General features: G+C 44.7%; 2 protein-coding genes across 4 annotated transcripts in view; both read left to right on the top strand.

The window, feature by feature from the left end:
• The first annotated feature begins 1498 nt into the window (after positions 1 to 1498).
• On the top strand, positions 1499 to 8839 carry Mrps15 (mitochondrial ribosomal protein S15). 2 transcript variants are annotated; one of them, XM_005317825.5, is made up of 8 exons: positions 1499 to 1730; positions 2023 to 2064; positions 3107 to 3182; positions 4313 to 4361; positions 4812 to 4896; positions 6762 to 6820; positions 8244 to 8435; positions 8673 to 8839. In XM_005317825.5, exons 1-8 carry the CDS (start codon positions 1601 to 1603, stop codon positions 8817 to 8819), a joined length of 780 nt encoding a protein of 259 aa, XP_005317882.1. In that variant the 5' UTR covers positions 1499 to 1600; the 3' UTR covers positions 8820 to 8839. The 2 variants fall into 2 exon arrangements, with proteins under 2 accessions (XP_005317882.1, XP_077882052.1); XM_078025926.1 differs by having other exon boundaries at positions 1501 to 1730; positions 4812 to 4900; positions 6733 to 6820.
• A 3430-nt stretch (positions 8840 to 12269) lies between these two features.
• Oscp1 (organic solute carrier partner 1) overlaps positions 12270 to 21694 on the top strand; it is a 31667-nt gene continuing 22242 nt past the window's right edge. Inside the window, exons 1-2 of one of the 2 annotated variants that reach the window (XM_021735596.3) lie at positions 12270 to 12492; positions 17637 to 17666. In XM_021735596.3, coding sequence (XP_021591271.1) covers positions 12381 to 12492; positions 17637 to 17666 — 142 coding nt within the window. In that variant the 5' untranslated portion in view covers positions 12270 to 12380. The remainder of the gene's footprint in view (positions 12493 to 17636; positions 17667 to 21694) is intronic. The other variant, XM_005317824.4, reaches the window with a different exon arrangement.

Genomic DNA, 21694 nt, shown 5'->3' with positions numbered 1-21694 from the left:
ACGTGGTAAAGAGACCTTGGAAAAGACTAACCCCTATTGGAGATCCATAATTGAAAACAAAATCTCCTATCAACCCAGAAACCTTCCCTGCAAGGGCAAAAGAGCAAGAAAACAGTTTTATTATTGAATAAGGAATGTGGTGTGCAGGGCAGGCAATCCACTAAAGAGATTGCAAAGACAGAAAGAATTTATAGCTGGAGGAGGTGGTGCATGCCTATAATCCCAGTAGCTTCAGGAGGCTGGGACAGTAAAATAGCGAGTTCAAGGCCAGCCTCAGCAAAAAGCCAGGTGCTAAGCAACTCAGTGAGACCCTGTCTCTAATAAAATGCAAAATAGAACTGGGGATGTGGCTCAGTGGTCAAGTGCCCCTGAGTTCAATCCCCAGAACCCCCCAAAAAAGGAGAGATAAATAGTGTTCAAGTAAGAGGAGGATTTGATAGCTCCATTTGTCACACAGAGTTCATCCTAAATTCATCTGGTAAATGGGTTAGCTACCTGGGTTTGCTAATTTGCCTCTGTGCAAAGTAAAAATAACTTCTTTCTTTATCACAGAAAGGTTTGCAGATGGGAGACAAGCATCTGCAGGAAGTTAGGGTCCTACTCTCCCAAAGAAACCAGGAGAGAGATAAGGCACTAATATCCTTCAGGATTACATATCCCAGGCCCTTGAGAAATACCTTCCTGGGTTGTAAAACTGGTAAGAGGTTTACTTACCTTATAAAAAGATTTCCATGCATCTCAAAAAGAATAGAGAAAGAATTCACAATTACAAGTTTTCTAAAAAAAAAAAAAAATGCTTGAAGAAAAGTGAGGGGAGAACAGTCTTTTCACCGGTGAAAAATTAAACTTTAATTCTTCTTATTTTTAATTTACATTTCCCCTTATACCCCTCATTTCACAAATATTATCATAGTTAACAGTTATTGAATGTTTACTATTTAATCGAGTATTCTGCAAACAACTGCCGATTAATCCTCTCAACAACCTAAAAGAGAGATGCTGTTACTACCGTTCCCACTTAATGGACGAGTACCTGGCCCAGAGAGGTTAAGTGACTTGCTCACAGAGTCACATAGTAACTGGCCGACTTAGGATTCCCGGACTTCCAAAACCGGTGATCTTAGTCACTAGGCTACAAGGCTGCATGAAACGACCCAGTGCCCCATTAATTCTGACAGGGTCTCATCGCGGACCTTCTGGGAGGGAAGGCAGAAGGAGAAGAAGAAGAAGAAGAAGGTTACGGCAATTCCCCTGGAAGCCCCGAAATGACCGGAGCACGAGGCCAGGGACATAGGGAGGGATTAAGGTAGCATGCACGTCCAAGAAAAAGTAGCACTTTCGAGTTTATACAGCGCCTCACAACACTAACCACAGGGCCACGCCCCCAAGCTGGCCCACCGCGGACCAACCCCACCCAGCGATCGGCGAACTCACCGAGTCCTGCCCGCCAATCCATTCTCTCGGTCCTCGTCTGCTCAGGCCGAGCAACTGCCTCGATTGGTCGAGCCTGAGCCATCATGGCGCCGCCCATGTAGCCTTGTCCGTAACCGCGAAGGGGACGGTGGCTGCGGCGCGGGCCCGGTTGGGGTCGGAAGTCACCATGCTGAGGGCCGCATGGAGGGCCCTGAGTTCGGTTCGAACCCAGGCAATGACCCAGGCCCCAGCCTTTGGCCTGCTGGGGAGAGGGAACGCCAGGCTTCTCTCCGACCAGTGGGGCCTGCAGCCTCCAAGTGAGGAGCCAAGAAATGGGACTTCGGGAGTCGGGAGTAGGGGCTAGCAGGGATGGAGGATAGCCGGGAACACAATAGGGGAGAAGAGCAGCGGCAGGATGAGGGAGAATGGTGGCTGGCCAAGGAGTGAGACGAGGTCGGGGAGACTTGGGCAGGGGCTGGAGGAGAAAAGGGGCGACAGTTCGGCTCAGCGGCACACCGACCGTGGAGGAAGGGTAATGCGAAGGGCGCAGAAAGAACCAGGGCTGGGTAGTTTAAGGAAATGGGTCTCAGTATTCTCTGTTCTGCGTAGGTCTCCTACAGGCGGCTCGTGGATATGCCGTCCAAAACCCAGGTAGGTGGACTTGGGGCAGGAGAGGCCGCCTGGAAAGCTTGGGGTGGCCAAAGGGACCGAGATAGCGAGTTAGAGATATTTAATGGGTGGGCAAAGGGGTCAGGAGACTACGTCAACAATATGTAGATCCCTAAGCCAGAAGCCTTCATGAGGGTGGGGGAAGAAGGTATGAACAAGAGATTTCAAAGGGTGAATGCCTGAAAATGAGCTAGCCAGCAAGGGTGCAAGGCTGACACCACCCAGGCCTTCCTAGAATATAGCACTTTATGTCTCCCTTTGCATAACCATTACTGGGTAACTAAGTTGTTTGGGACAAGTTACTTTCTTTGAGTTTCATTTCTAAAATGAATGTAAAAGTATCCATTGGAGAGTTTTATTGTTAGGATTCTATGATAACACATGAAAAGCCAACTTAGCACTGTGCTTAATAAATAATAGTATATATTAGAACTTACTGCTACTAGTGTTGTTTGCATAGCAGCAGAGCAGAGTCTGACTAGAGAGGACAAGTAGATTTACCCCATGTATATCCCTCACCTCCAAGGGACAGCAGGGAGGCAAACACCAAAGCTCAGCTTTTCCTGTGCTCTATACTTGATACTTATGTTTCAGCTGTCCTAAAGCTGTCCTTCCTCAACCCCCTTATTTAATTCTTGAATCAGCCAGCAAGTATTTGTTGAAAGCTTATTCTGAGCTGGGCTATGGACCAGACTTGGGGGGGTAGGCGGGTGTGGGGGGTGTACAAAGGGCATCAAACTCAATCTTGTCCATTGGAGAGCCCAACCTAGTGGGGAATCTGATAACAGTAGAACCCAGGCAGATATTTGAGGGGTGCAGGCACAGGTATGAGGTCTGGGAAAGACCATCTCTTTACAGAATGAAATATCAAAGCAAGTGCCCACAGGGTTTGCAGAGGAAAAACTAAGCCCAGAGATATCCAATGCCGTGTCTTGAGACCCTGGATGTCTCTCATAGGGTTGGGGAATATGTCAGGAGAAGCAGTCAGAGTTGACTTGGTGTTTTCCATCCCTATATTTGACAGTCCAGCCCAAGCAAGACAATGATCCACCCACTTCCACGCTGCTCAAAGACTACCAGAACATCCCTGGAATTGAGAAGTAAGCAGGAAGAAACCCACTTAAGGAGGCAGGGAAAATTGGTGGGAGTGGGGAAAGAGACTTGACCTACTGTATCTTAGGCTTGATTATAAAATGAATAAGAGAGATAAAAAGACCCAGGTATAGTCAGGGTGAATGGGCAGCAGGGACAGATGGGACTCTTGGAGCTCAACTACTTGCTTCCCCCCCCACACACCCCCCAGTACTCTTGAGAGAAGACCTACTACTAGATAGCAAGGAGCTAACATGCTTTGTAGGTCTTTGTAGAAATTTCCATCTCTTGATCCTCACAAAAGCCCTGTGAGAGAAGAAACCATGTCCCCTGTCTTATAGAATATTAAGCTTGGGCTGGGAATGTGGCTCAGGCGGTAGCGCACTCATCTGGCATGCGTGCGGCCCGGGTTCAATCCTCAGCACTACATACCAACAAAGATGTTGTGTCTGCCGAGAACTAAAAAAAAATAAATATTAAAAAAATTCTCTCTCTCTCTCTCACTCTCTCTTTAAAAAAAAAAAAAAATAGAATATTAAGCTGCCCCATGTCATATATCTCCTAAGAAGCAGAGCTGGGGTTTGAATCCAGTGCCAATAGACACTCAGGTCCTCCTCAGTGGAAGCAGTGCTTCCACTCAAGGCATTCTACAGTCTCACTCAATGTGCAGGTTTGTCTTGAAGTGTCTCAAAGACATATTGACCCATGTCGTAGCTGAAAATGAAAATCCTCCCTTTGCCCTTCCTATGATGAGACTAGAACACTCAAGCCAACAGCTGTAATTTTCTGTAATTATATCACTCCATGTTCTTAGCCCAGCAAGCCAGAGCCATGCAGACTTTTAAGCCCTGGAAAATGGCTCCCCACCTCCAGAGATCCTTATTTGTTGTAGAAGGAATTTTCAATCATCCTTTTTTTTTTTAATTATTTTTTAGTTGTAGATGGACACAATACCTTTATTTACTTTTATGTGGTGCTGAGGATCGAATCCAGGGCTTCACGCGTGCTTAGGCAAGTGCTCTACCATGAGCCACATCCCCAGCTCCTCATCCTTGCTTTTTAAACTAAAGTGAAAACAGCATTTCTTCCACTCCCCCCTTCTCCCACACTTGTCATTCATTGCTCTGGTTTTTCACAGGGTTGATGATGTTGTGAAGAGACTTTTGTCTTTGGAAATGGCCAACCAGGTGAGTGTCTTGCCTTGGCCTCTCTAGGGCTCCCTCCTACCCTGGTTAGCACCCCACAATCCACGTTTCTCCAGTCACAGCATGCATCCCAGCTTCACTCTGTGTCTACATGTCAGTACCCCCAGACTGAACACCTTGAAGAAAAGGATAGTTTTGTTCCCCATTGTCCCCCTAACACCTGACAGACAGTGGATACTTGATAAAGACCTGTGCACAATTGAGTGAGCAAACTTTGTGGACATTCATCTGACAAGCCAAGGCTTTAGCCTTGGGCTCATCATATGTGGATAGCCATGCTGTTTGACCAAGGTCGTCATGAGCCCTATGCAGTCCAGCCCTGAGTTTTCTGGGCCTAGTTGCTATCACGGCAGGTATGGCCTTGCAGGCAGAAGGGCTAGCTCTTAGGGCATGACAGACTGCACAGATTTTCTTAATCTTTGTCTTCAACAGAAAGAGAAGCTAAAAATCAAGCAAGAACAGTTGATGAAAAAAGTTGTGGAAAACCCTGAGGACACCAGATCCCTGGAAGCTCGAAGTTGGTCAGAGGGCTCTTGGGGAGTGGGGGTGCAGAGGTGTCTGATAGCTGGTACCTGATCTAGGGCTCAAGTACACTTTATCTTGTGAAAAGGAGATATAAGGACCTAGGACAGTGAAAACTGGACTCTGGATCCCAAGCTATGTGTTCTGGAGTCAGCACCCAGGTCCTGCCTTGTACTTCTCTGTGAGCTTGGGCAAGTCCTCAAGTCCTCTCCAGAGCCTCTGTTTCCTCTTCTGAATGAGCAGGAAGTTGCAGGTTAGGGCACAGTACTGCTGCCTAACTCGTGGCAGGATTGAGAAGCTAGAACACATAAACACACCTTGGAAACTAAAGTTCAACTCTCTGATAAGAAAAGTAAGACAAAGGAACTAAACAAAACAAAAAAAGCAGGCTGGGGATATAGCTCAGTTGGTAGAGTGCTTCCCTCGCATGCACAAGACCCTGAGTTCAATTCCCAGCACCACCAAAAAAAAAAAAAAAAAAAAAAGGAAAAGACACATCTACAGAGCCCTTATGTTCCAGAGAGACATTATGAGCACTCCCAAGGGCATAATGCTCCTACTGAGGTTTCCAGCTGGAATTGGCAATAGTCCCCATTAGATGTTCTTGAAAAACCCCGCCACCTCCCCCTGCTTTTGATGGTATTGATCTTCATCCACCACTAGGAGCAATGAGGTAGATTGGTGAACCTCTGGGGGGCGGGGGAGTCTTTGTGTTTCCTCCTCCTTGCCTTTGGACTATATTATAGCCTCTACTTCCTTCTCCCCACCCCTGCCTCCACTCTGTTCTTCTCCCTGGCCAGAGATCAAATCTGGTGAATTCTTCTTAGCAAATAGCCAAGGCTAGACCCCAAGGAGGGGGTCTGGAGGCCCAACTCCTGGTCCTTTCTAGCCCCTTTTGAAAAGGTGAGTTTCCCATTTCCTTCAGCCTCCCTGAACCCCTGACTGGCCTGGGGACATCTCATCCACCTAAGGGCTGCTTATCTTACCCTGCCCATTTCTGTCTGATCACTGCTGAAATCTCCCAGGTTGGCAGGAACAGATGGGCTGTTTGTCAAGACATCAGTGAGGTGGTAACTAGAGTCCTCTTTAACCACAAGCATTGGTGCTATATCACTCAGTTTTCTGAAGGCCAGGCATTTTTTGCATAGTGTCTGCTCTGGAGATCCCTCAGTCTCTTTCTGCTCTGTAGCTAAGGTGGTATGCAGGGCCATGTGGTCAGAGCCAAGGTTCCCACTTCCCTCTCTGCAGTACACGCAGAATTCTGTGTGTGTCCTGGGAAAATGCCCACTTGAGTGACAGCTTCTCTGTGGAACCAACTTCCGCTTTTCCCCACTTTACAGGTGAGAATCAAGTAAGGTGCCTGAAGGGGATGTAGTCCAGGGCCTTGGGAGACAAGTGAGAGCTGACAGTCCTCGAAACTCAGTAGTGAAAGCACAGAAATAAGGATGGCAGCTGGAAAAGTTCAGGCAAGGAGTAGATCCAGACACTCTTGGGATCCCATCAGCTGCATTGGCTGGACTTTGAGTACAGTATCAAATCATTAGCCATGAGAGAATGATGTGCTAGTTTCTGAATTTAACGAGAACGCTCTGAAGTTTTACCATTAAGAATGCTGTTTACTATGATTTTTAGATGATACCTTTATAAGATTAAGGAATTTCCCTTCTATGGAATTTTCTTTCTAGAGGAAAGACAATGTAAAGTCTTTTGAGATCTTGTAATTTAAAGTGCTTTGGGATTATAAAGAGCAGTACAAAAGCATTGGTGATTGTTACTCCTTCATTTCTCAAAACATAATGCAGGCCTGGGCCCTTCCTTCCTCTGTGCCCAGCTCTCATCCTCTGTGGTTTGTGGTTTCAGTTGTTGCCTTAACCATCAAGATCCGCAATTATGAAGAACACATGCAGAAACATCGAAAGGTAAATCCTGAGCATCATTCACAGTTAAACAGCAGCAGCTGGGGGAAAGGAGTCTGGGAGGTAAAGGGCTCTGGGTCCTATGAAGCCAGTGGCTGTAACATGATAGTGCCCTCATCAGCGTCAGTGGGAAAAACACTTCCCTCCGGCCTCCAGAGGGAAAATGGGAACCTTACAGAGCTGGACCAACTCACTAGTGGTTAAGAACGCTAAGTTTAGTTGGAGTTGTGGCTCAGTGGTCGAGCGCTTGCCTAGCACATATGAAGCACTGCGTTTGATCCTTGGCACCACATAAAAATAAAACAAAATAAAGGTACTGTGCCCATCTACAACTAAAAAAAATATTTTTAAAAAAAAGTTTACAGCATGGTCACTGGGTCTGGCACACAGTGGGTGCTGAATAAATATTTTTTGTGGAGTGCATGAATGGAGTCAGATTGCCCTGTTCAAATCTCAGCTCTGCCACTTCCATTTAACTAGCTGTGTGACTTTGGGGAAGTTACAGGTCTAAGCCTTAGTCTCTTATCTGTAAGTTGGGGAATATGAAAGTACCTGCTCACAGCATTGCCTGGGCTACCTGAAATAATAATAGCAGCCAGCATGATGGATAGGAAGTCTTGGGCCCTGTGCTATATGCTTTACCTGCATTTTCTCATTTTTAACCCTATAACTGTTGTTCTTTCCCATTTTTTAGAGGGATAGTCTAGTCATGGAGAGATTACATTTTTCCTCAAGGCACACTACTAGGGAAGTAATGGTCAAGACTTAAAACAAACGAGTCAGCATTGCTGCAGATCCCACATGCTTGACCATTATGCCCTATCAGCACAGTGTCTAGCACAGAGCTGCTATAATTAGGCAAATTAGGCAGCTGTGATTTGTGTGTGTGTGTGTGAGTGTGTGTTGCTGGAGATCAAACCCAGGGCCTTGTGCATGTGAGGCAAGCACTCTACCAACTGAGCTATATCCCCAGCCCCAATTGTGATTATTTTTAATAAAATACACTGGCACTTTAGTGCTCTCTGGAGCTAGTTGCTCCTTGGAGATCACATTGGGTGTGGAATACCAGCCCCGCTGCAGAAGCCCCTCATAAAGCAGCCCCCAGCCATGGGCATGGATCTCCAGGAAGAGTACAAGGCCTTCCTTTGTCTCTACTCTAGCTAACAGTTTGCTAGCTGTGGAGAGACTGAGCAGGTGGTATAAGGGAAAGAGCGTAAGATTTGGAGTTAGCTCAGTAGACCCGGATTCAAGACGCTACTTCAGCATCAACAGGTTTGAGGACCTTTTGTAAATCATAACATCTTTGAACCTTTATTTTCCCATCTGTAAAATGCAACCAACAATGACAGTGCCTTCTTCGGAACTGCACTAACATTTGTCACAACAATAACACTTAGAATACTAAAAGTAACAGATTTTCCTGCAGGATAAAGCACACAAACGCTATCTACTGATGAGCCTTGACCAGAGGAAAAAGATGCTTAAAAACCTTCGTAAGACCAACTATGATGTCTTTGAGAAGACATGCAGGGAACTGGGAATTGAGTACACCTTTCCCCCTCTCTATTACCGAACTGCTCACCGCCGCTTCGTGGCCAAGAGGGCTCTGTGCCTCCGGGTATGAACCAGAATTGCTCCTTTGGTCAGCCTCACTGGGACTTTGATAAAGGGTGCAGAAGGGAGAGATAACCTGTCTTTGTTAGAAGCCTAGAACTGGCTTCAAGGAGGTCACAGGTCACCAACCCCATGGAGGAAGCCTGGGCTTACCACCTGGGGGAGATAGTTCCTACCTGACCTCCAAGTCATAGGTTTTGCATGATTACAAAGTCTCTTCCTGCCTCCTTCCAACCCGCAGGTTTTCCAAGAGGCAAAAAAGCTGAAGAAACAAAAAAGGATATTAAAAGCTAAAGCTAAAGCTGCAGCAGCCCCAAAACAAGATGACCAGGAGAACCCAGAGAGCTCTTCCAAAGCCTGTGCAGATGTACTCAAAGAAAACCAATAAAGTCTGTTAAAATTATTTAATTCTGCCTTGAGTGATAGAAGACTCCATTCTTTTTGGCCCAAGAAAGAAGGGGTGGAGGGTATTTTCTCATTGAGCTCTAGGATCTCAAGGGTGTCTGAGTTCCTGCCCTCCACTTCCTGAGAACACAGGCATACAGACCTGTCATCCAGGAGCATGTGTATCAGGGCAGGCAAGACTGAGCACAGGGCAGCATAGTAGAAGAGTGGCTGGCTGGATGGGAAGGCCAGCTGTAGGAGTCCTAAAGGATGAGTAGGAGTTCACTAGGCTGAGAGGGAGGGACAACATCCAGGCAGAAGGAACTGCAGGTGCAAAGACAAGTCTAGAAGTGCATGTTGTGTTCAGGGAGCAGTGGAAGGCAAGCTAGGCCAAGAAACCTTCACACTGTCCTCAAGGGATTGGAGAGGAGGTTAAAGTCAAAACCAAAAGAGTGATGCTAACAGCAGGCCTCTGTTTTTAGTAATTAAGCAGCAGCTATGAGGAGGGTAGATGGGAAGGGAGAGATAAGAGAAATTCATTACTTGGGGGATAGGGTTTTTGGTGTTCACATTGAAAATCTGATTTAAAAAACTACTAAGTCCTAGTAGTTTGCATGCCTGTAATCCCAGCTACCTGGCCAGGAGGATCACAAAATAAAAAGGCTGGGAATGTAGCCAGTGGTAAAGTACTGGAGTTATCTCAAGGTCCCAAAAACGAAAACAAAAAACTATTAGTCCTATCATCAGGAAACTAAACTACACATATACAAACATTGCTTTTAAGATCTGTGTGTGTTGAGAGGAAGGTTTATAAATAACTCCTTCCCCATAAATCCCACCCATTTATACCAAGTGCCAAGGCCTCAGAGCCTGAGCATACTTAGAGTTTGAAGCATCCAAAAAGACAATGTGTCAAATTCAGTGAGCAAAAGAAGAATAAGAGGAGGTCAGAAGGATGAGTAGACATCAGATACAGAGCTTTCTGGGTATGAAAACCTGCTCAGGCTGCCAAAACAAAGAACCATGGACTAGGTGGATTGAACTACTTGTTTTCTCACAGTTCTAGAGGCTGTGAAATCTAAGATCAAGGTACTAGGCAATTTCATTTCTGGTGAGGGCGCTCTTCCTAGCTTGCAGAGGCCACCTTCTCATGTCTTTATATGGCCTTTCCTTGGTTTGTACACTGGAGGGATGGAGAAAAGAAAATCTCTTTTTCCTCTTTCTCTAAACCCATCAAGAAGGCCCTGCCCTCATGGCCTGACTCCTGTTACCTCCCAAATGCCCCATCTCCAAGCACTCTGTAATGGTGAAGTCAGAGCTTCAACATGTTAACGGCAGGGGTTGGGAGGGAGGACATAAACATTAAGTCCATAACTTGAGAAAAGACTTTGGACTTCTGAGAAGGGAAGCCATAGAAGAAAGCCAATAAGGGAGAGGTAGGTTAAAGCACTATCCAAAGAGCAGTTAGAATAGATTCCAGACTGAGTAGGGAGGTTAGCACCAGAGCATCTTGCAAGTTGCTAAGGCGGTTGAAACCATGAGTGTGAATGAAATTGCCTAGGGAGGGAGTGCAGTAGAATAAGGGCCAGATTGGCATTAAAAGGATGATTCTCGAGGGCACAGCCTTACCCAGAATAGTTCAAGTTGAGAGGAAGGTATGGGTAGAACAGAGAGCCTGGGATCCTGCAGAATCAGAAGCAAGACAGAAGCTCTGAACAAAAAGTGAGCTGTTCAGGTATCACCTCCAGGAATAGTAGGGAAGTCCTTTAGAAGACAGGACTTCCAAGTGAACACAACTACTAAGAGATCTTATGCTAGAGGCCAAGCACCAACATTTAAAAGGGGCTAGTGGAAGGAAAGGAGGAAGAAAAGGAAGACATGAATACATCAGGCTCTACAGGAAAGGCACTGCTTTTAGTGCTGGCTTAGGTACATTACCGTACCTACTAGTCAAAGCCATCTTTATACCTTACATTGGCTGATTATCCACATTTTACCATGAGAGAGGTAAGGCTCAGAAAGATTAAGTTATGTATCCAAGTTCACACAGCTGGTTAGAGACAGGTCTAGGATTCAAGCCAAGCTCCAAAGCTCATATTCTGCCCCCTACAACATACTGCCTACTTACTGAGAAAAAGTCTAAGAAGCTAAGAGAAGAACCTACACTATAGCAAACACAAATGCCTTTAGAAGCCAAGCTGGTAAAAAATTCTTGAAGGACTAGCACAAAGTAATGATGCTGTTTATTCTATTCCTATCCTAGTTATATTTCCTTTTAACACTGTACACAGACAGGGGGAAAATGACCAAATCAAAGATGGGCTGGCAACTTTGAACAAATCATAGTCCTGATGTTGATATGTCAGTTAAGAGGACCAAATAGTATTTGTGGTAAGGCAGTCTCAGTGAGGTGGAGGGAGCTTAATCCCAAATACTGGGAGATGGGGAACAAAGATGTTAAGGAAGCTCAGAATGTAAGTGCAGATGATTTCATAAACTTTAGCTGGGAAGAGAAGGAAAAGAAAAAAAAAGAGAGAGAGGGTGAAGGATACAGGGAGAAATTAACATAGGAAGGACTTGAGCTTGGCTCATGTCAAGGCAAGGCTTTCCAATGGTGTGGTTATCAGGAAGAGAAGGGGAGCAAATTGCCCAAAGGGGATAACTTGCTGATGAGAGGAGTTCTAAAGAGAGATGGGGACAGGGTGGTGCAGATGACTCTGGAAAGGTAGTTGGGAGCCAGAGAGTCTTGGATGCCATGCCAAGGCATCTGGACTCTGGTCAGCCAAACAGCAAGAGATATGTCATATTAAAAGTCATGTCTTCTGGTCGGGCGCAGTGGCGGACGCCTGTAATCTCAGCAGTTTGGGAGTCTGAGACAGGAGGATGGCAAGTTCAAAGCCAACCTCAGCCCAAGGCTGAGACCCTGTCCTAAATAAAATACTAAATAGGGCTGGGGATGTGACTCAGTGATTGAGTGACCCTGAGTTCAATCCCCAATACAAAAAAAAAAAAAAAAATTCATTGAGTGCTTTTGTGGCCTTTTCCATGATCTCACTGATTTCCTCTTCAGAGGTGGGCGTTACCTCAATTTTACCAACGAGCTAGCCGAGGCTCAAAAACCTACCCCAAGTCACCCAACAAGGAGACCGCGGAACAGGGCAGCCCAGGTCAGTCCGAGCGGAGTCGGCCGCTGGGGCTCTCCTCTCTCACTGCCGGCAAAGCCGGAAGGGATGAGGCACGACCCGGCGGGCTGTGCGGGCCGAAGGACCGCCTCTGGACGGTGGCTGCGGCCACCGCCGCTTAAGAAAATCCAAACCAGCGCGCCCCAAAGCAAGCCAACGACCCTCCGGCACCCGGCTCGGACCAATCCCCAGGGCGCTCGCTGCCGCCCAACCCAATGAGCGTCCGCCCTCAGGACACCTCTCACCAAACTGTCTTCTTATTGGCTCGCTCTTCCCGTCCGCGGCGTCGTCTTAGCAACCAGGCTACAAGACGCGGCTGGGCCTCCAGGCCCCTGCCTACAGTGCCCTAGGGCTCCTCACCTGCCCTACTGGCTTCCAGCACCATGTCGGTGCGGACGCTACCTCTGCTATTTTTGAACTTGGGCGGGGAGATGCTTTACATCCTGGACCAGCGGCTGCGGGCCCAGAATATCCCCGGAGACAAAGCCCGAAAAGGTGAGAGGCGCCGGGCAACACACCAGACCCGCACCCGGGTTCCCTCGCCCGCACTCTAACACCCACAGCCAGACCTGCACCCTTCAGCCCAACTCCTCAACCAGGCCCACACTCCTTGCACACTTCACCCCTATAGTCAGAGACCTTTCTCACAAGCCACAACTCCCATCCAGTTGGAGACTCTCGGAAGTCAAATTCTCCATTGAAATTTAACACCTCCATTGGATATAATTAGTCTCTAGCCTGCCTAATTTCCCTATTCCTCCAAATGGAAGAGGTGATCTAACAATCTCCCTTGAAAATAGGTCCCTTCCGAAAATGGGAGTCCCAGCTGCTCACCATCTAGCAACATTATCCTTCGCCAGACCAAGCATTCTCTTTAACCTCCAGGAAAAGGTTCTGATTCTCAATTTCTCTATGTTGTGCCCTCCCACGTAAGCTGGAAATCAGTCTTGCTCATTTCAGAAGACATTTCTAGAAATGTAAGGTTCTAAGCCCAGCGCAATGGCCCATGCCTGCGACACGGGAGGCTAAGAAAGGAAAATCTCAAGTTAGAGGCCAGTCTCTGCAACTTACTGAGATCCTGTCTCAAAATAAAAAATAAAAAGGACCAGAAGTAGCTCAGTGGTAGAGCACTCCTGGGTTAAATCCCAGTACCAAAAAAAAAAAAAAGAAGAAGAAGAAGAAGAATGAAAAAAGAAAAAGAAATGGGTTCTAATATAGTGAAGATAAGTAAGAAAACATAAGGAAGTCATGTCTTTGCCTTAACAAGTGCTGGAGGGGAATGCAATTGTGAAAATATTTTACTAGAGCTTCTAAATTGCAGAATCTGGTTTCCATATATGCCTCATGTAATTCCCAGAGCAGTGACAACGCAGAACAGTCTGCCACTCTTTTCCACACTCTCTTTTCCTCATCTCTCAGCAAATAACTGTTTTCGCCAAATTTTCTCAGATTAAATAAGAAGGAAATATTAAAATTCAAAGTAGAGGAGGAAAAGTTGATATCATGGCAATATGAATGATATTGACCACTGATTAAAACATCTATTCTCTACAAAAGTCTATGCCCAACTGATGTTCTATATACATATTCAGATATTAATTATTGTATTCGTGTGATTCCAAGTGCGGAAATAAAAAGATAAGAGAACTTCCTAGAGCACACCCCATCCATTCATTTTGCACACTACTGCCAGTGGGCTTTCTGGATTTTATCCAGATTTTATCTAGATCTGTTCAGACTTCCCCCTGCTTAAAACCCTTTATCACACCTGGCAAGTTCAAAGCCAGCCTCAGCAATTTAACGAGGCTTTTAGCAACTTAGCAAGACCTGTCTCAAAATAAAAAATAAAAAGGGCTGGGTATATAGATCAGTAGTTGAGCACCCCTGGGTTCAAACCCCAGTACCAAATAAAATAAAACCCTTTGTCAGTTTTCTTCTGCTCTCTGGGTGGAGGTCAAGTCCCTGTGCCGCACATTTTGGGGCCCATCCGGATCCGATCTCCCACCACTGGCTGTCTCCTACTTCATATCCTAATAACACCAAACTACTTGTAGATCTCCACTGAAGCCATGTTTCTTCATGTCTCCATTCTTGTAATCCCCATCTCTCCATTCTTCCCCTTCCATTCTGCACCATTCAACTGAAGAATCATCATTCTTCAGGAGGCCTCCCCACAAGGGCCCTGCCTATGTAGCACCTTAGTTCTTGTAGCCCTCCACACCTGCTTCTGCCTAATCATTTGGCCATCTTATGTGAGAAAGATCTGTGTATGTCTCCCCCACCTGATTTTCTTATTCATCTTTGCACTGCAATGCCTAGCATAATGCCTGGACCAGAATAAATCAGTGTTCGGTAAATGTTTGTTGAACCAATAATCTAAATTGGCAGTTTTATATGGCATTGTCATTTTTTTCTCAAGAGAGTTGTTTACCTTGGTGCCTATGTGATGTGATTTCATTCAGGCTAATGGCACCAGTGGGATAACAGGCTATGGTTTTCTACTAGTAGTCTGCATCTTGGAAAAGACAGTGTAAATTAGCAATTAAGAGAATATTCTCTGGAGTCACGTGGATCTGGGTCCAATGCCAGCTTTGCAGCTTTGCTGTTTAACTAGTTGCATGACCTTGGGATGTAACCTCTATAAGCCTCTTCCTTAAAAAAAAAAAAAAAAGTAATAATACATACATACCTGAAAACAAAGTTGTAATGATTGAATGAGACAGTGTATTTAACATGTTTAGCATATTGAATAATAGGTGTTATCTTTCAAGAAGAGATCTGGATAAGGCCCTGTGAATAAAAGGACTGGTTTTGTCTTTAATTGTCTTTAAGAGCTATAGTCCCTCCAGTTTTTCAAGATTCAATTTTAGGGAATTTCAGCCTTCTGTGGTAACTCACTGTCATACATTCGTTCCCCATAGTGTTTGACTATCACACTGTGCAAGATGCTGAGTGGAACCTGATCCAGCCCTTCTATGCTTTCCCTGGAAGTAGGGCTATTGGTCAGTCAGTCCAAATAACTGATTCTAAAACTTGGGCTATATCTTCCTAATGACAATAATAAATGAAAAGACAAATTTTTAAATGAAGATTTTACCATTTACCAAAGACTCCTCTTAAATACCTTAGTGCCCACACTATTCTATCCACGTAGGTAACAGTATATGTTAGAGGGGAAACTAAAGCTACTTTGCCCAGGTTTACATAGCTGGTAAGAGCAGAAGTAAAGAATTTACAAAACCCAGAACTCATACTCCTAACCACTGTGCCCTTAATTGCTGCACTATGCTGCCGTATCTGGGGGGACTATATCAGAATCTTTATGGGGCTTGTTAGATCAGGAGGAAAGGGGAAGCTTTGAAAAAAAATATCCAATATGCCCACTGATCTTACAAAGGAAATAACAAAGTGGCCAGCAGATGGGATCTGTAGACAATAGAGAAAGCCAGCTAGAGAGCATAGGGTTCAAAAAGCTGAGAACCCCTCATCTATTTCACTGTTAGCGTTGATGTGACTACAGGAGCAGGAGCCAGATCTGCTTGACAGACGCTGTTCACAGGCCTATAAAACATTAGGCATGGTAAACTAGCCCTTGTGGAAGCCTTGAATGGAAATCGTATTTCTTCTAGATGTTTTCATTATCTTACACAACTAATTGGTCTCCTGGAGGCCATCCCTGTTCCCGAAAGGCTGATGCCAGGGTTGCGGCTCCCTCACGAGGCTGCTCTAGCTTAACATTCAGCAGAAGGAAGCGCGCTTTTTATGGGGCAACTCTTGAGTGTTGCATATTGAATGTTGTCCCACATTTGAAGCAATAGCAAGAACAATAAAAGCTACCTTTGCCTCACTCCTGGCCTCTTAGAGACACTCACAAATTAGATCCCATTGCACTTCATTTACATCCCTCCTGTACAGGAGAGGACACGGAGGCGTGGGGGCCTTGAAATGATTTTTTCAAGACATGCAGATCCCAGTGGAGTACTGAGCAACCAAGTGGTGGTGAGGTTCTGTTTCTGTATTTCTAGTTCCAATTTCACAGTCAGCCCTCAATAGCCTTTGGGCTGCCTCCCACTCAAAACTTAAGTAGAATTGTCACAAAGGAGTCATCTGGAGAAATAATAGAAAAATGGAGCACGGTGTCTCTGGCCTGGATCCTCAGTGGGAAGGGCGCTGGGAGCTCACGGCACTGCAGAGCCCTCTGCTGGCGCCTCCTTGCCAGCGGGAGTGTCCCAGGGCCCCACAGCAGGCGCAGTCCAGTTCCCTCTCCTTTTCAGTAGACAGTCCACATCCCTGAGAGAAGGGCCCCTTGCAGCAACACTGTCCTCAAACAGACCTTCAGAAAGATCAAAACTCCCCTTCTCCAGTCACCTGTGCTAGACCACCTGTGGAATAACTGAAAGATGGAGATGTGGACATTATGCCCAAGAAAACAGACTTGCTTTAAGAAGGCCAAAGGGTGCTGCTTGCCCGATATTTTCTCTCCAAGAGCCTGTGATTCTTGGGGGAGAAAGATGGTGACTTTTCCCAGGAGAGTCTTGACCCTTTGTGGCCAAAGGGACGTGACCCTGGGTGTACTTGCAGACTGATTTTGTAGAAGGAGCTCTTGGTGTTGTACAGGGAAGGCATGTGCTAAAGTGTTTTTAGTGTTTTTAAAATGTGGATCTGTGTAGAACTCTATTTATCTGAGGGTGGTTTTTCTAAAAGGAAATCTCCCCCCAAAAAAATAAAGAAAAAAAATTCATCCTTAGGTAGAATCCAAAGACCTTCAATGGAAAAAAAAAATGGAACTAAAAAAGAATCTAGTCTAGTGTATGATGTGTGTTATCCATTTATCCCCCCAACCTATATGATCCCTGTTTGAGGAGACTGAAGTTAAACAATTGCTTGAAGTATATATAGCTAGTCAGTGGTAGAGCCAGGTCTCACCCTACAAAAGGTCTTGCTTCTCACAGATCTTTCTAACCAAGTACATTTTTCCTAATTTCGTGTCCTCTTGGCCTCTCCCTGACTGCGTAGTTCTCAGAAGCTTTCTTTCTTCAGAAGCATAGTAGTGTTCACATCTTTAGTTTCTTCTTTTTACATGGAGATCGTGCATCCATATATAAAGAAGAAAACAAATATTTAATAATTTCCTTTTAATTCATATTTTATGTTTTCCAAACAATTCCAACTGTACTCAAGAACAGGAAATTTTACACTAATAAAAAGTCAGATTGTGTACAAAGACCCCTTTTCCTGCCTGCTCTTGGATTATTCTTCCTTGGGGTGTTAGTGTTGTTAAAGGCCTGCTGTGGGTGACGTGTGTTCTTGTAGCGTTGGGGAGGATGACTTCTAGAGCTCTCAAGGTGAGCCTGGAGGCTTGGCCCTCCTGAGTTTCCTTTTGTCCTAGACTACTCCCTATGAGACCTTGACTTTCTTTGTGTTGTTTGTTTGTTTGTTTCGGGATATTATTATTTATCTAGTTTTTAAAACTTTTTAAAGTTTCAAATGGAAGTCAGCATTCACTTTGGACATTAAATACAAACGTGAAAAAATAAAGTTTTGTAGACTCGATAATTGGATTGGTATTTGCAAAGCCTCCATGAAAATAATGTTCTTGCTTCATGAACTGGTGTTTTCTTTTTATATGCTTCATGTAGATGAATGGACAGAGGTGGACAGAAAACGAGGTATGCTATCTCTGGGCTGCATGTATTCAGTCTGTATCCACAGGTTCACCCAGTCTATCATCAGTGGGGCTAAGTGGGACCACTCTAAATATTTCTAAGTAAGAAAATAGGCATGAGTTTATCTATAGCTGAGACATGGGATATACATTTGAATCTTTGACTTAAGAGAAATAAACACATTGTGTAAGATGAAAACCAAGCAAATTTTTGCAAAAGGGCCACATTACATCTAAAGGACCTTTCTCCTCTTATAGTTACAATCATATCAGGGGCAGCTAGGCAAAGCTCCACTCCTGGGTAGGGTGTCCTATGTGATAGTCCTAAAACAACTTTATTATAGTATCATATAACCAAAGAATTGTGCTTCAAAATTAGTGACCCTCCCCAAGCCATTCTTAACACACAGAGATACCTGTTGAGCAGCAGAGAATCATGGAAGCATGTGGCTGCATGGCTGCCAGGATCGTGGGCACATGGGGTGACATCATGCATGCAGTAGCCTTATCATGCTAAATCTTCTGTTTCCCCTTCACACACAACTAGCAGCAAACCTGAAAATGTTGTCAACTGCTCAGAATAAAACCTTAGCTTTTCTCAACCTTGCTATGTCCAATACCTTTACATCATTTGACACTTGGGTGTGGTTTATGCCTGTCATCAGCCATCTTCCTCAATATTTAAAGGCTCTTATCACACCAAATATGCTGGGGAGAAGATGTTTAATACCTAAGAGCACAAGCATTAGAATAAACAGACCCCATTCTAATTTCAACTCTACCACTACTGTGTGACTTTGGATTTTAATTTGTGTGTGTTTGTGTGTGTGTGTGTGTGTGTGTGTGTGTGTTGCTAGGAATTGAACCCAGGGCCTCACTTATGTGTGGTAGACTAGCAGCTTTACCACTGAGCTACATCCCCAGCTTCTGATGTTGGATTTGAAACTAAGACTCAATTTTCCTCCTCAATAGAATGAGGATAATAATCAGAGTTGTCCTGGAATTTAAATGAGGTAATATATATAAAGTTCTAAGCCAGGTGGTGGAACATGGTAAGGATTCAAAACTAGGTAACTAACCAGCAGAGTTTCCTAACTTCTTTTATCCTTAACTCCAAATTGCATGTTCCCATAAACAAGTGAATTTAAAGCAGAGGTAATTGATTAAAAATTCTATTGCTTCCATCAAGATAATTATTTCATCAGACTGGGCTCAAAGAGAAGCCCAATTGAAGTGCTTGCTTGATATGCTTTTATTATATTTCATAACCATCTTTTGACACCTCTCTTGAGCAATTTTTGGCTCATCCCTTGAGGCAGGGCAGAATTTTAAGTGCAAATTGTAGATCTTGAGAGTTTTCATATGCATAATTTAATCACTGGAATTTTTTTTAATCTGAATGTTCAAAAATAATAAACTGACTTTATCATTTGATTCCAAGACTAGAAGCTTGATGGCTTGTTTTGTTATTGTTGTTGTTTCAGTACTGGGGATTGAACCCAGGATCATTCTATCACTATGCCACATCCCCAGCCACTTTTATTTTTATTTCATTTTATTATTTGTGTGCGTGCGCGCGCGTGTGTGTGCATGTGTGTGTGTGTGTGTGTGTGTGTGTGTGTGTGTGTGTGTTTTACTAGGAATTGAACCCAGGGGTGCTCTACCACTAATCTACATCCCCAGTCTTTTTATTTTTTATTTTGAGATAGAACCTTGCTAATTTGTGATCTTCCTGCCTCTGAAAATCTGAGATTACAGGCATATGCTAGAAGCCTGATATTTTAAGAGCCCTGTTACCACTCTCCTGATATATTTGTGAAAAAAAAAACCTTCTGTCTGTGAAAAAAAAACAACCTTCTGTCCCCTGCCTTAGCCTCTTCCTGATGAGCTCAGGGCTCCCACTGTGTTCCAGCTTAGAAATATGCAAATCTAATTTGAGTGCCAAAAACTAACCAAGACAAACTAAGAGTGTGATTAGAACTGTTGTTCCACAATAGCCAAGTTATAGAATCAGCCAGGTGCCCATCAACAACAACAACAAACAAAAATAGATAAAGATGATGTGGTATATATACACTCAATGGAGTTTTACTTGGCCATAAAGAACTAAATTATGGCCCGGTGCTGTGGGACATGCCTTTAATCCCACAGACTTAGAAGGCTGAGGCAAGAGGATCCCAAATTCAAGACTAGCCTCAGCAACTTAGCAAGGCCCTAAGCAGCTTAGTGAAACCCTGTCTCAAAATAAAAATAAAAAGGGCTGGGGATGTGGCTCAGTAGTAAAGTACCCCTGAGTTCAGTCCTCAGTACCAAAACAAAAACGAACTAAATTATGTTATTTGCAGAAAAATGGATGGAATTTGAGAGCATTATGTTAAGCCAAATAAGCCAGACTCAGAAAACCAAGGATTGTATATTGTCTCCCATATGTGGAAGCTGGAGAGAAAAAAGTGGGGGGAAAGCAGGAGGAATGTTGTGGGGAGCTATCTCATGAACACAGAAGGAAGACCAGTAGAGGAGGGGAATAGGGGGAAGAAAAGGGGAGGTACTGAGGAATTATGTGCATGTGTGATTGCCACAAATTAATCCACTAGTACGAATTATATTACTATTATAATGTACCAATAGAAATTAATTTTAAAAAAGAAGAAAGCTCAAAGCAAAAAAAAAACAAAACAAAACAACTATGTTCAGGTGTAAATATGGCATGGGCTCATCGCAGGGCAAGGCTAACATCTTCTTTCTCTGCCCATGGTGTTTACCTCAATGTCTGGCACATAGTAGGCCTGCCTCAGCTGAGTGCCAGGGAAAGTAAGTCACAAGGAGAAGAAAACATGTGAATTGTGCCTCCACATTCCTTCCAGAGAATCCCTGCACTGCTCTGCCCGAAGGGGCAGACCCACTGTCCTCTCCTTAGCAGTGAATCTTCTGCAGCTCTTGTGCGAGAGCCATGGTGATATAGAGCTTCTTCACCTCCCAGGGGAAAGGCTTCATTTTCTTTTTGCTTTGCCCAAATAGCTAACAATCACCTTGGGGTTCTCTTTCTTTTGGAATCAATTTGGGCTAAGCTACTTTCCTAGATCCTGGTAAGAGCTCAAAGACCCTAGAGAAAGGACTCAGCCCTTTGTAAGCATTACCCCATCACAGCCCACAGGAGGCTTTAACTCAAATTCTTCCCCTTTGGCACTCCTATGCTTACCTACAGAAATCATGGAAATTCTTCACATTCTCTCTTCTGAGCACATATGTATGGCTTTTCAGTTGTGCCTATTTCCTCACAAATTCTGCTCTCTCTCTCTCTCTCTCTCTCTCTCTCTCTCTCTCTCTCTCTCGTACCCACGGATGCTTAACCACTGGACCACATCCCAGCCCTTTTTTAATTTTTATTTTGAGACAGGGTATCACTAATTGCTTAGTGTCTCACTAAATTACTGAGGCTAGGCTTGAATTTGCAATCCTCCTGCCTCAGCCTCCTGAGCCGCAGGGATTACAGGGTACACCACTGCACCCAGTAAATCCTGCATTATATATACAGGCTGTGGTAAGAAGTTAGAAAATCCAGTTTATGCAGGTCTTTGCTTGTTTTGGTCAAAGGGAAACAGCTAGGCCTGCGACAAAGCCAGAGGGTCCCTGTGTCGCTGAGCTGCCCACCTGGGGGCATGTTCCTCCTGCTAAGAGTGAGCTGTGGTGGTTGAATTGTCAGATGTGAGGAACATCCCTGTCTGTTGGTAATGAACCTGTTTTTTCCTCTCTGAGGAACAGGATGGAGTCTAGAGTAAAATCCAAAGGTCAAGTGTCAGTTTAGCACTTCTATAAGGAGTCACAGTTGGTCAGCCCTTTGTGTCCCCTCTCCCCACTCTCTAAAGCCATTCCATTTAAGATTTAAGTACAGCCAGCCCCCAGCTTCCCTTCCCCCATAAAATGCCTTGAGGTGCTTTCAAATGCTGGTCTGAGCCCTCAGGTACTCATGTCAGTTACTACAGGTAGAGAGCCTGAAATAATAAGCCCCTGCTCCGCCTCTCCATCACTCGA

The sequence above is a fragment of the Ictidomys tridecemlineatus genome, chromosome 11 (genome assembly GCF_052094955.1).
Source record: "Ictidomys tridecemlineatus isolate mIctTri1 chromosome 11, mIctTri1.hap1, whole genome shotgun sequence".
NCBI classification, from domain to species: domain Eukaryota; kingdom Metazoa; phylum Chordata; class Mammalia; order Rodentia; family Sciuridae; genus Ictidomys; species Ictidomys tridecemlineatus.
This window is presented reverse-complemented; position numbering and strand designations above follow the sequence as displayed.

Bases quoted from the DNA above. Each gene is read 5' to 3' on its own strand.
- Mrps15 (XM_078025926.1), top strand. From the start codon at position 1,601: ATGCTGAGGGCCGCATGGAGGGCCCTGAGTTCGGTTCGAACCCAGGCA. The intron at 4,362-4,811 runs GTGAGTGTCTTG...TGTCTTCAACAG, and splicing joins CTTTGGAAATGGCCAACCAG to AAAGAGAAGCTAAAAATCAA. The intron at 6,821-8,243 runs GTAAATCCTGAG...ATTTTCCTGCAG, and splicing joins ACATGCAGAAACATCGAAAG to GATAAAGCACACAAACGCTA.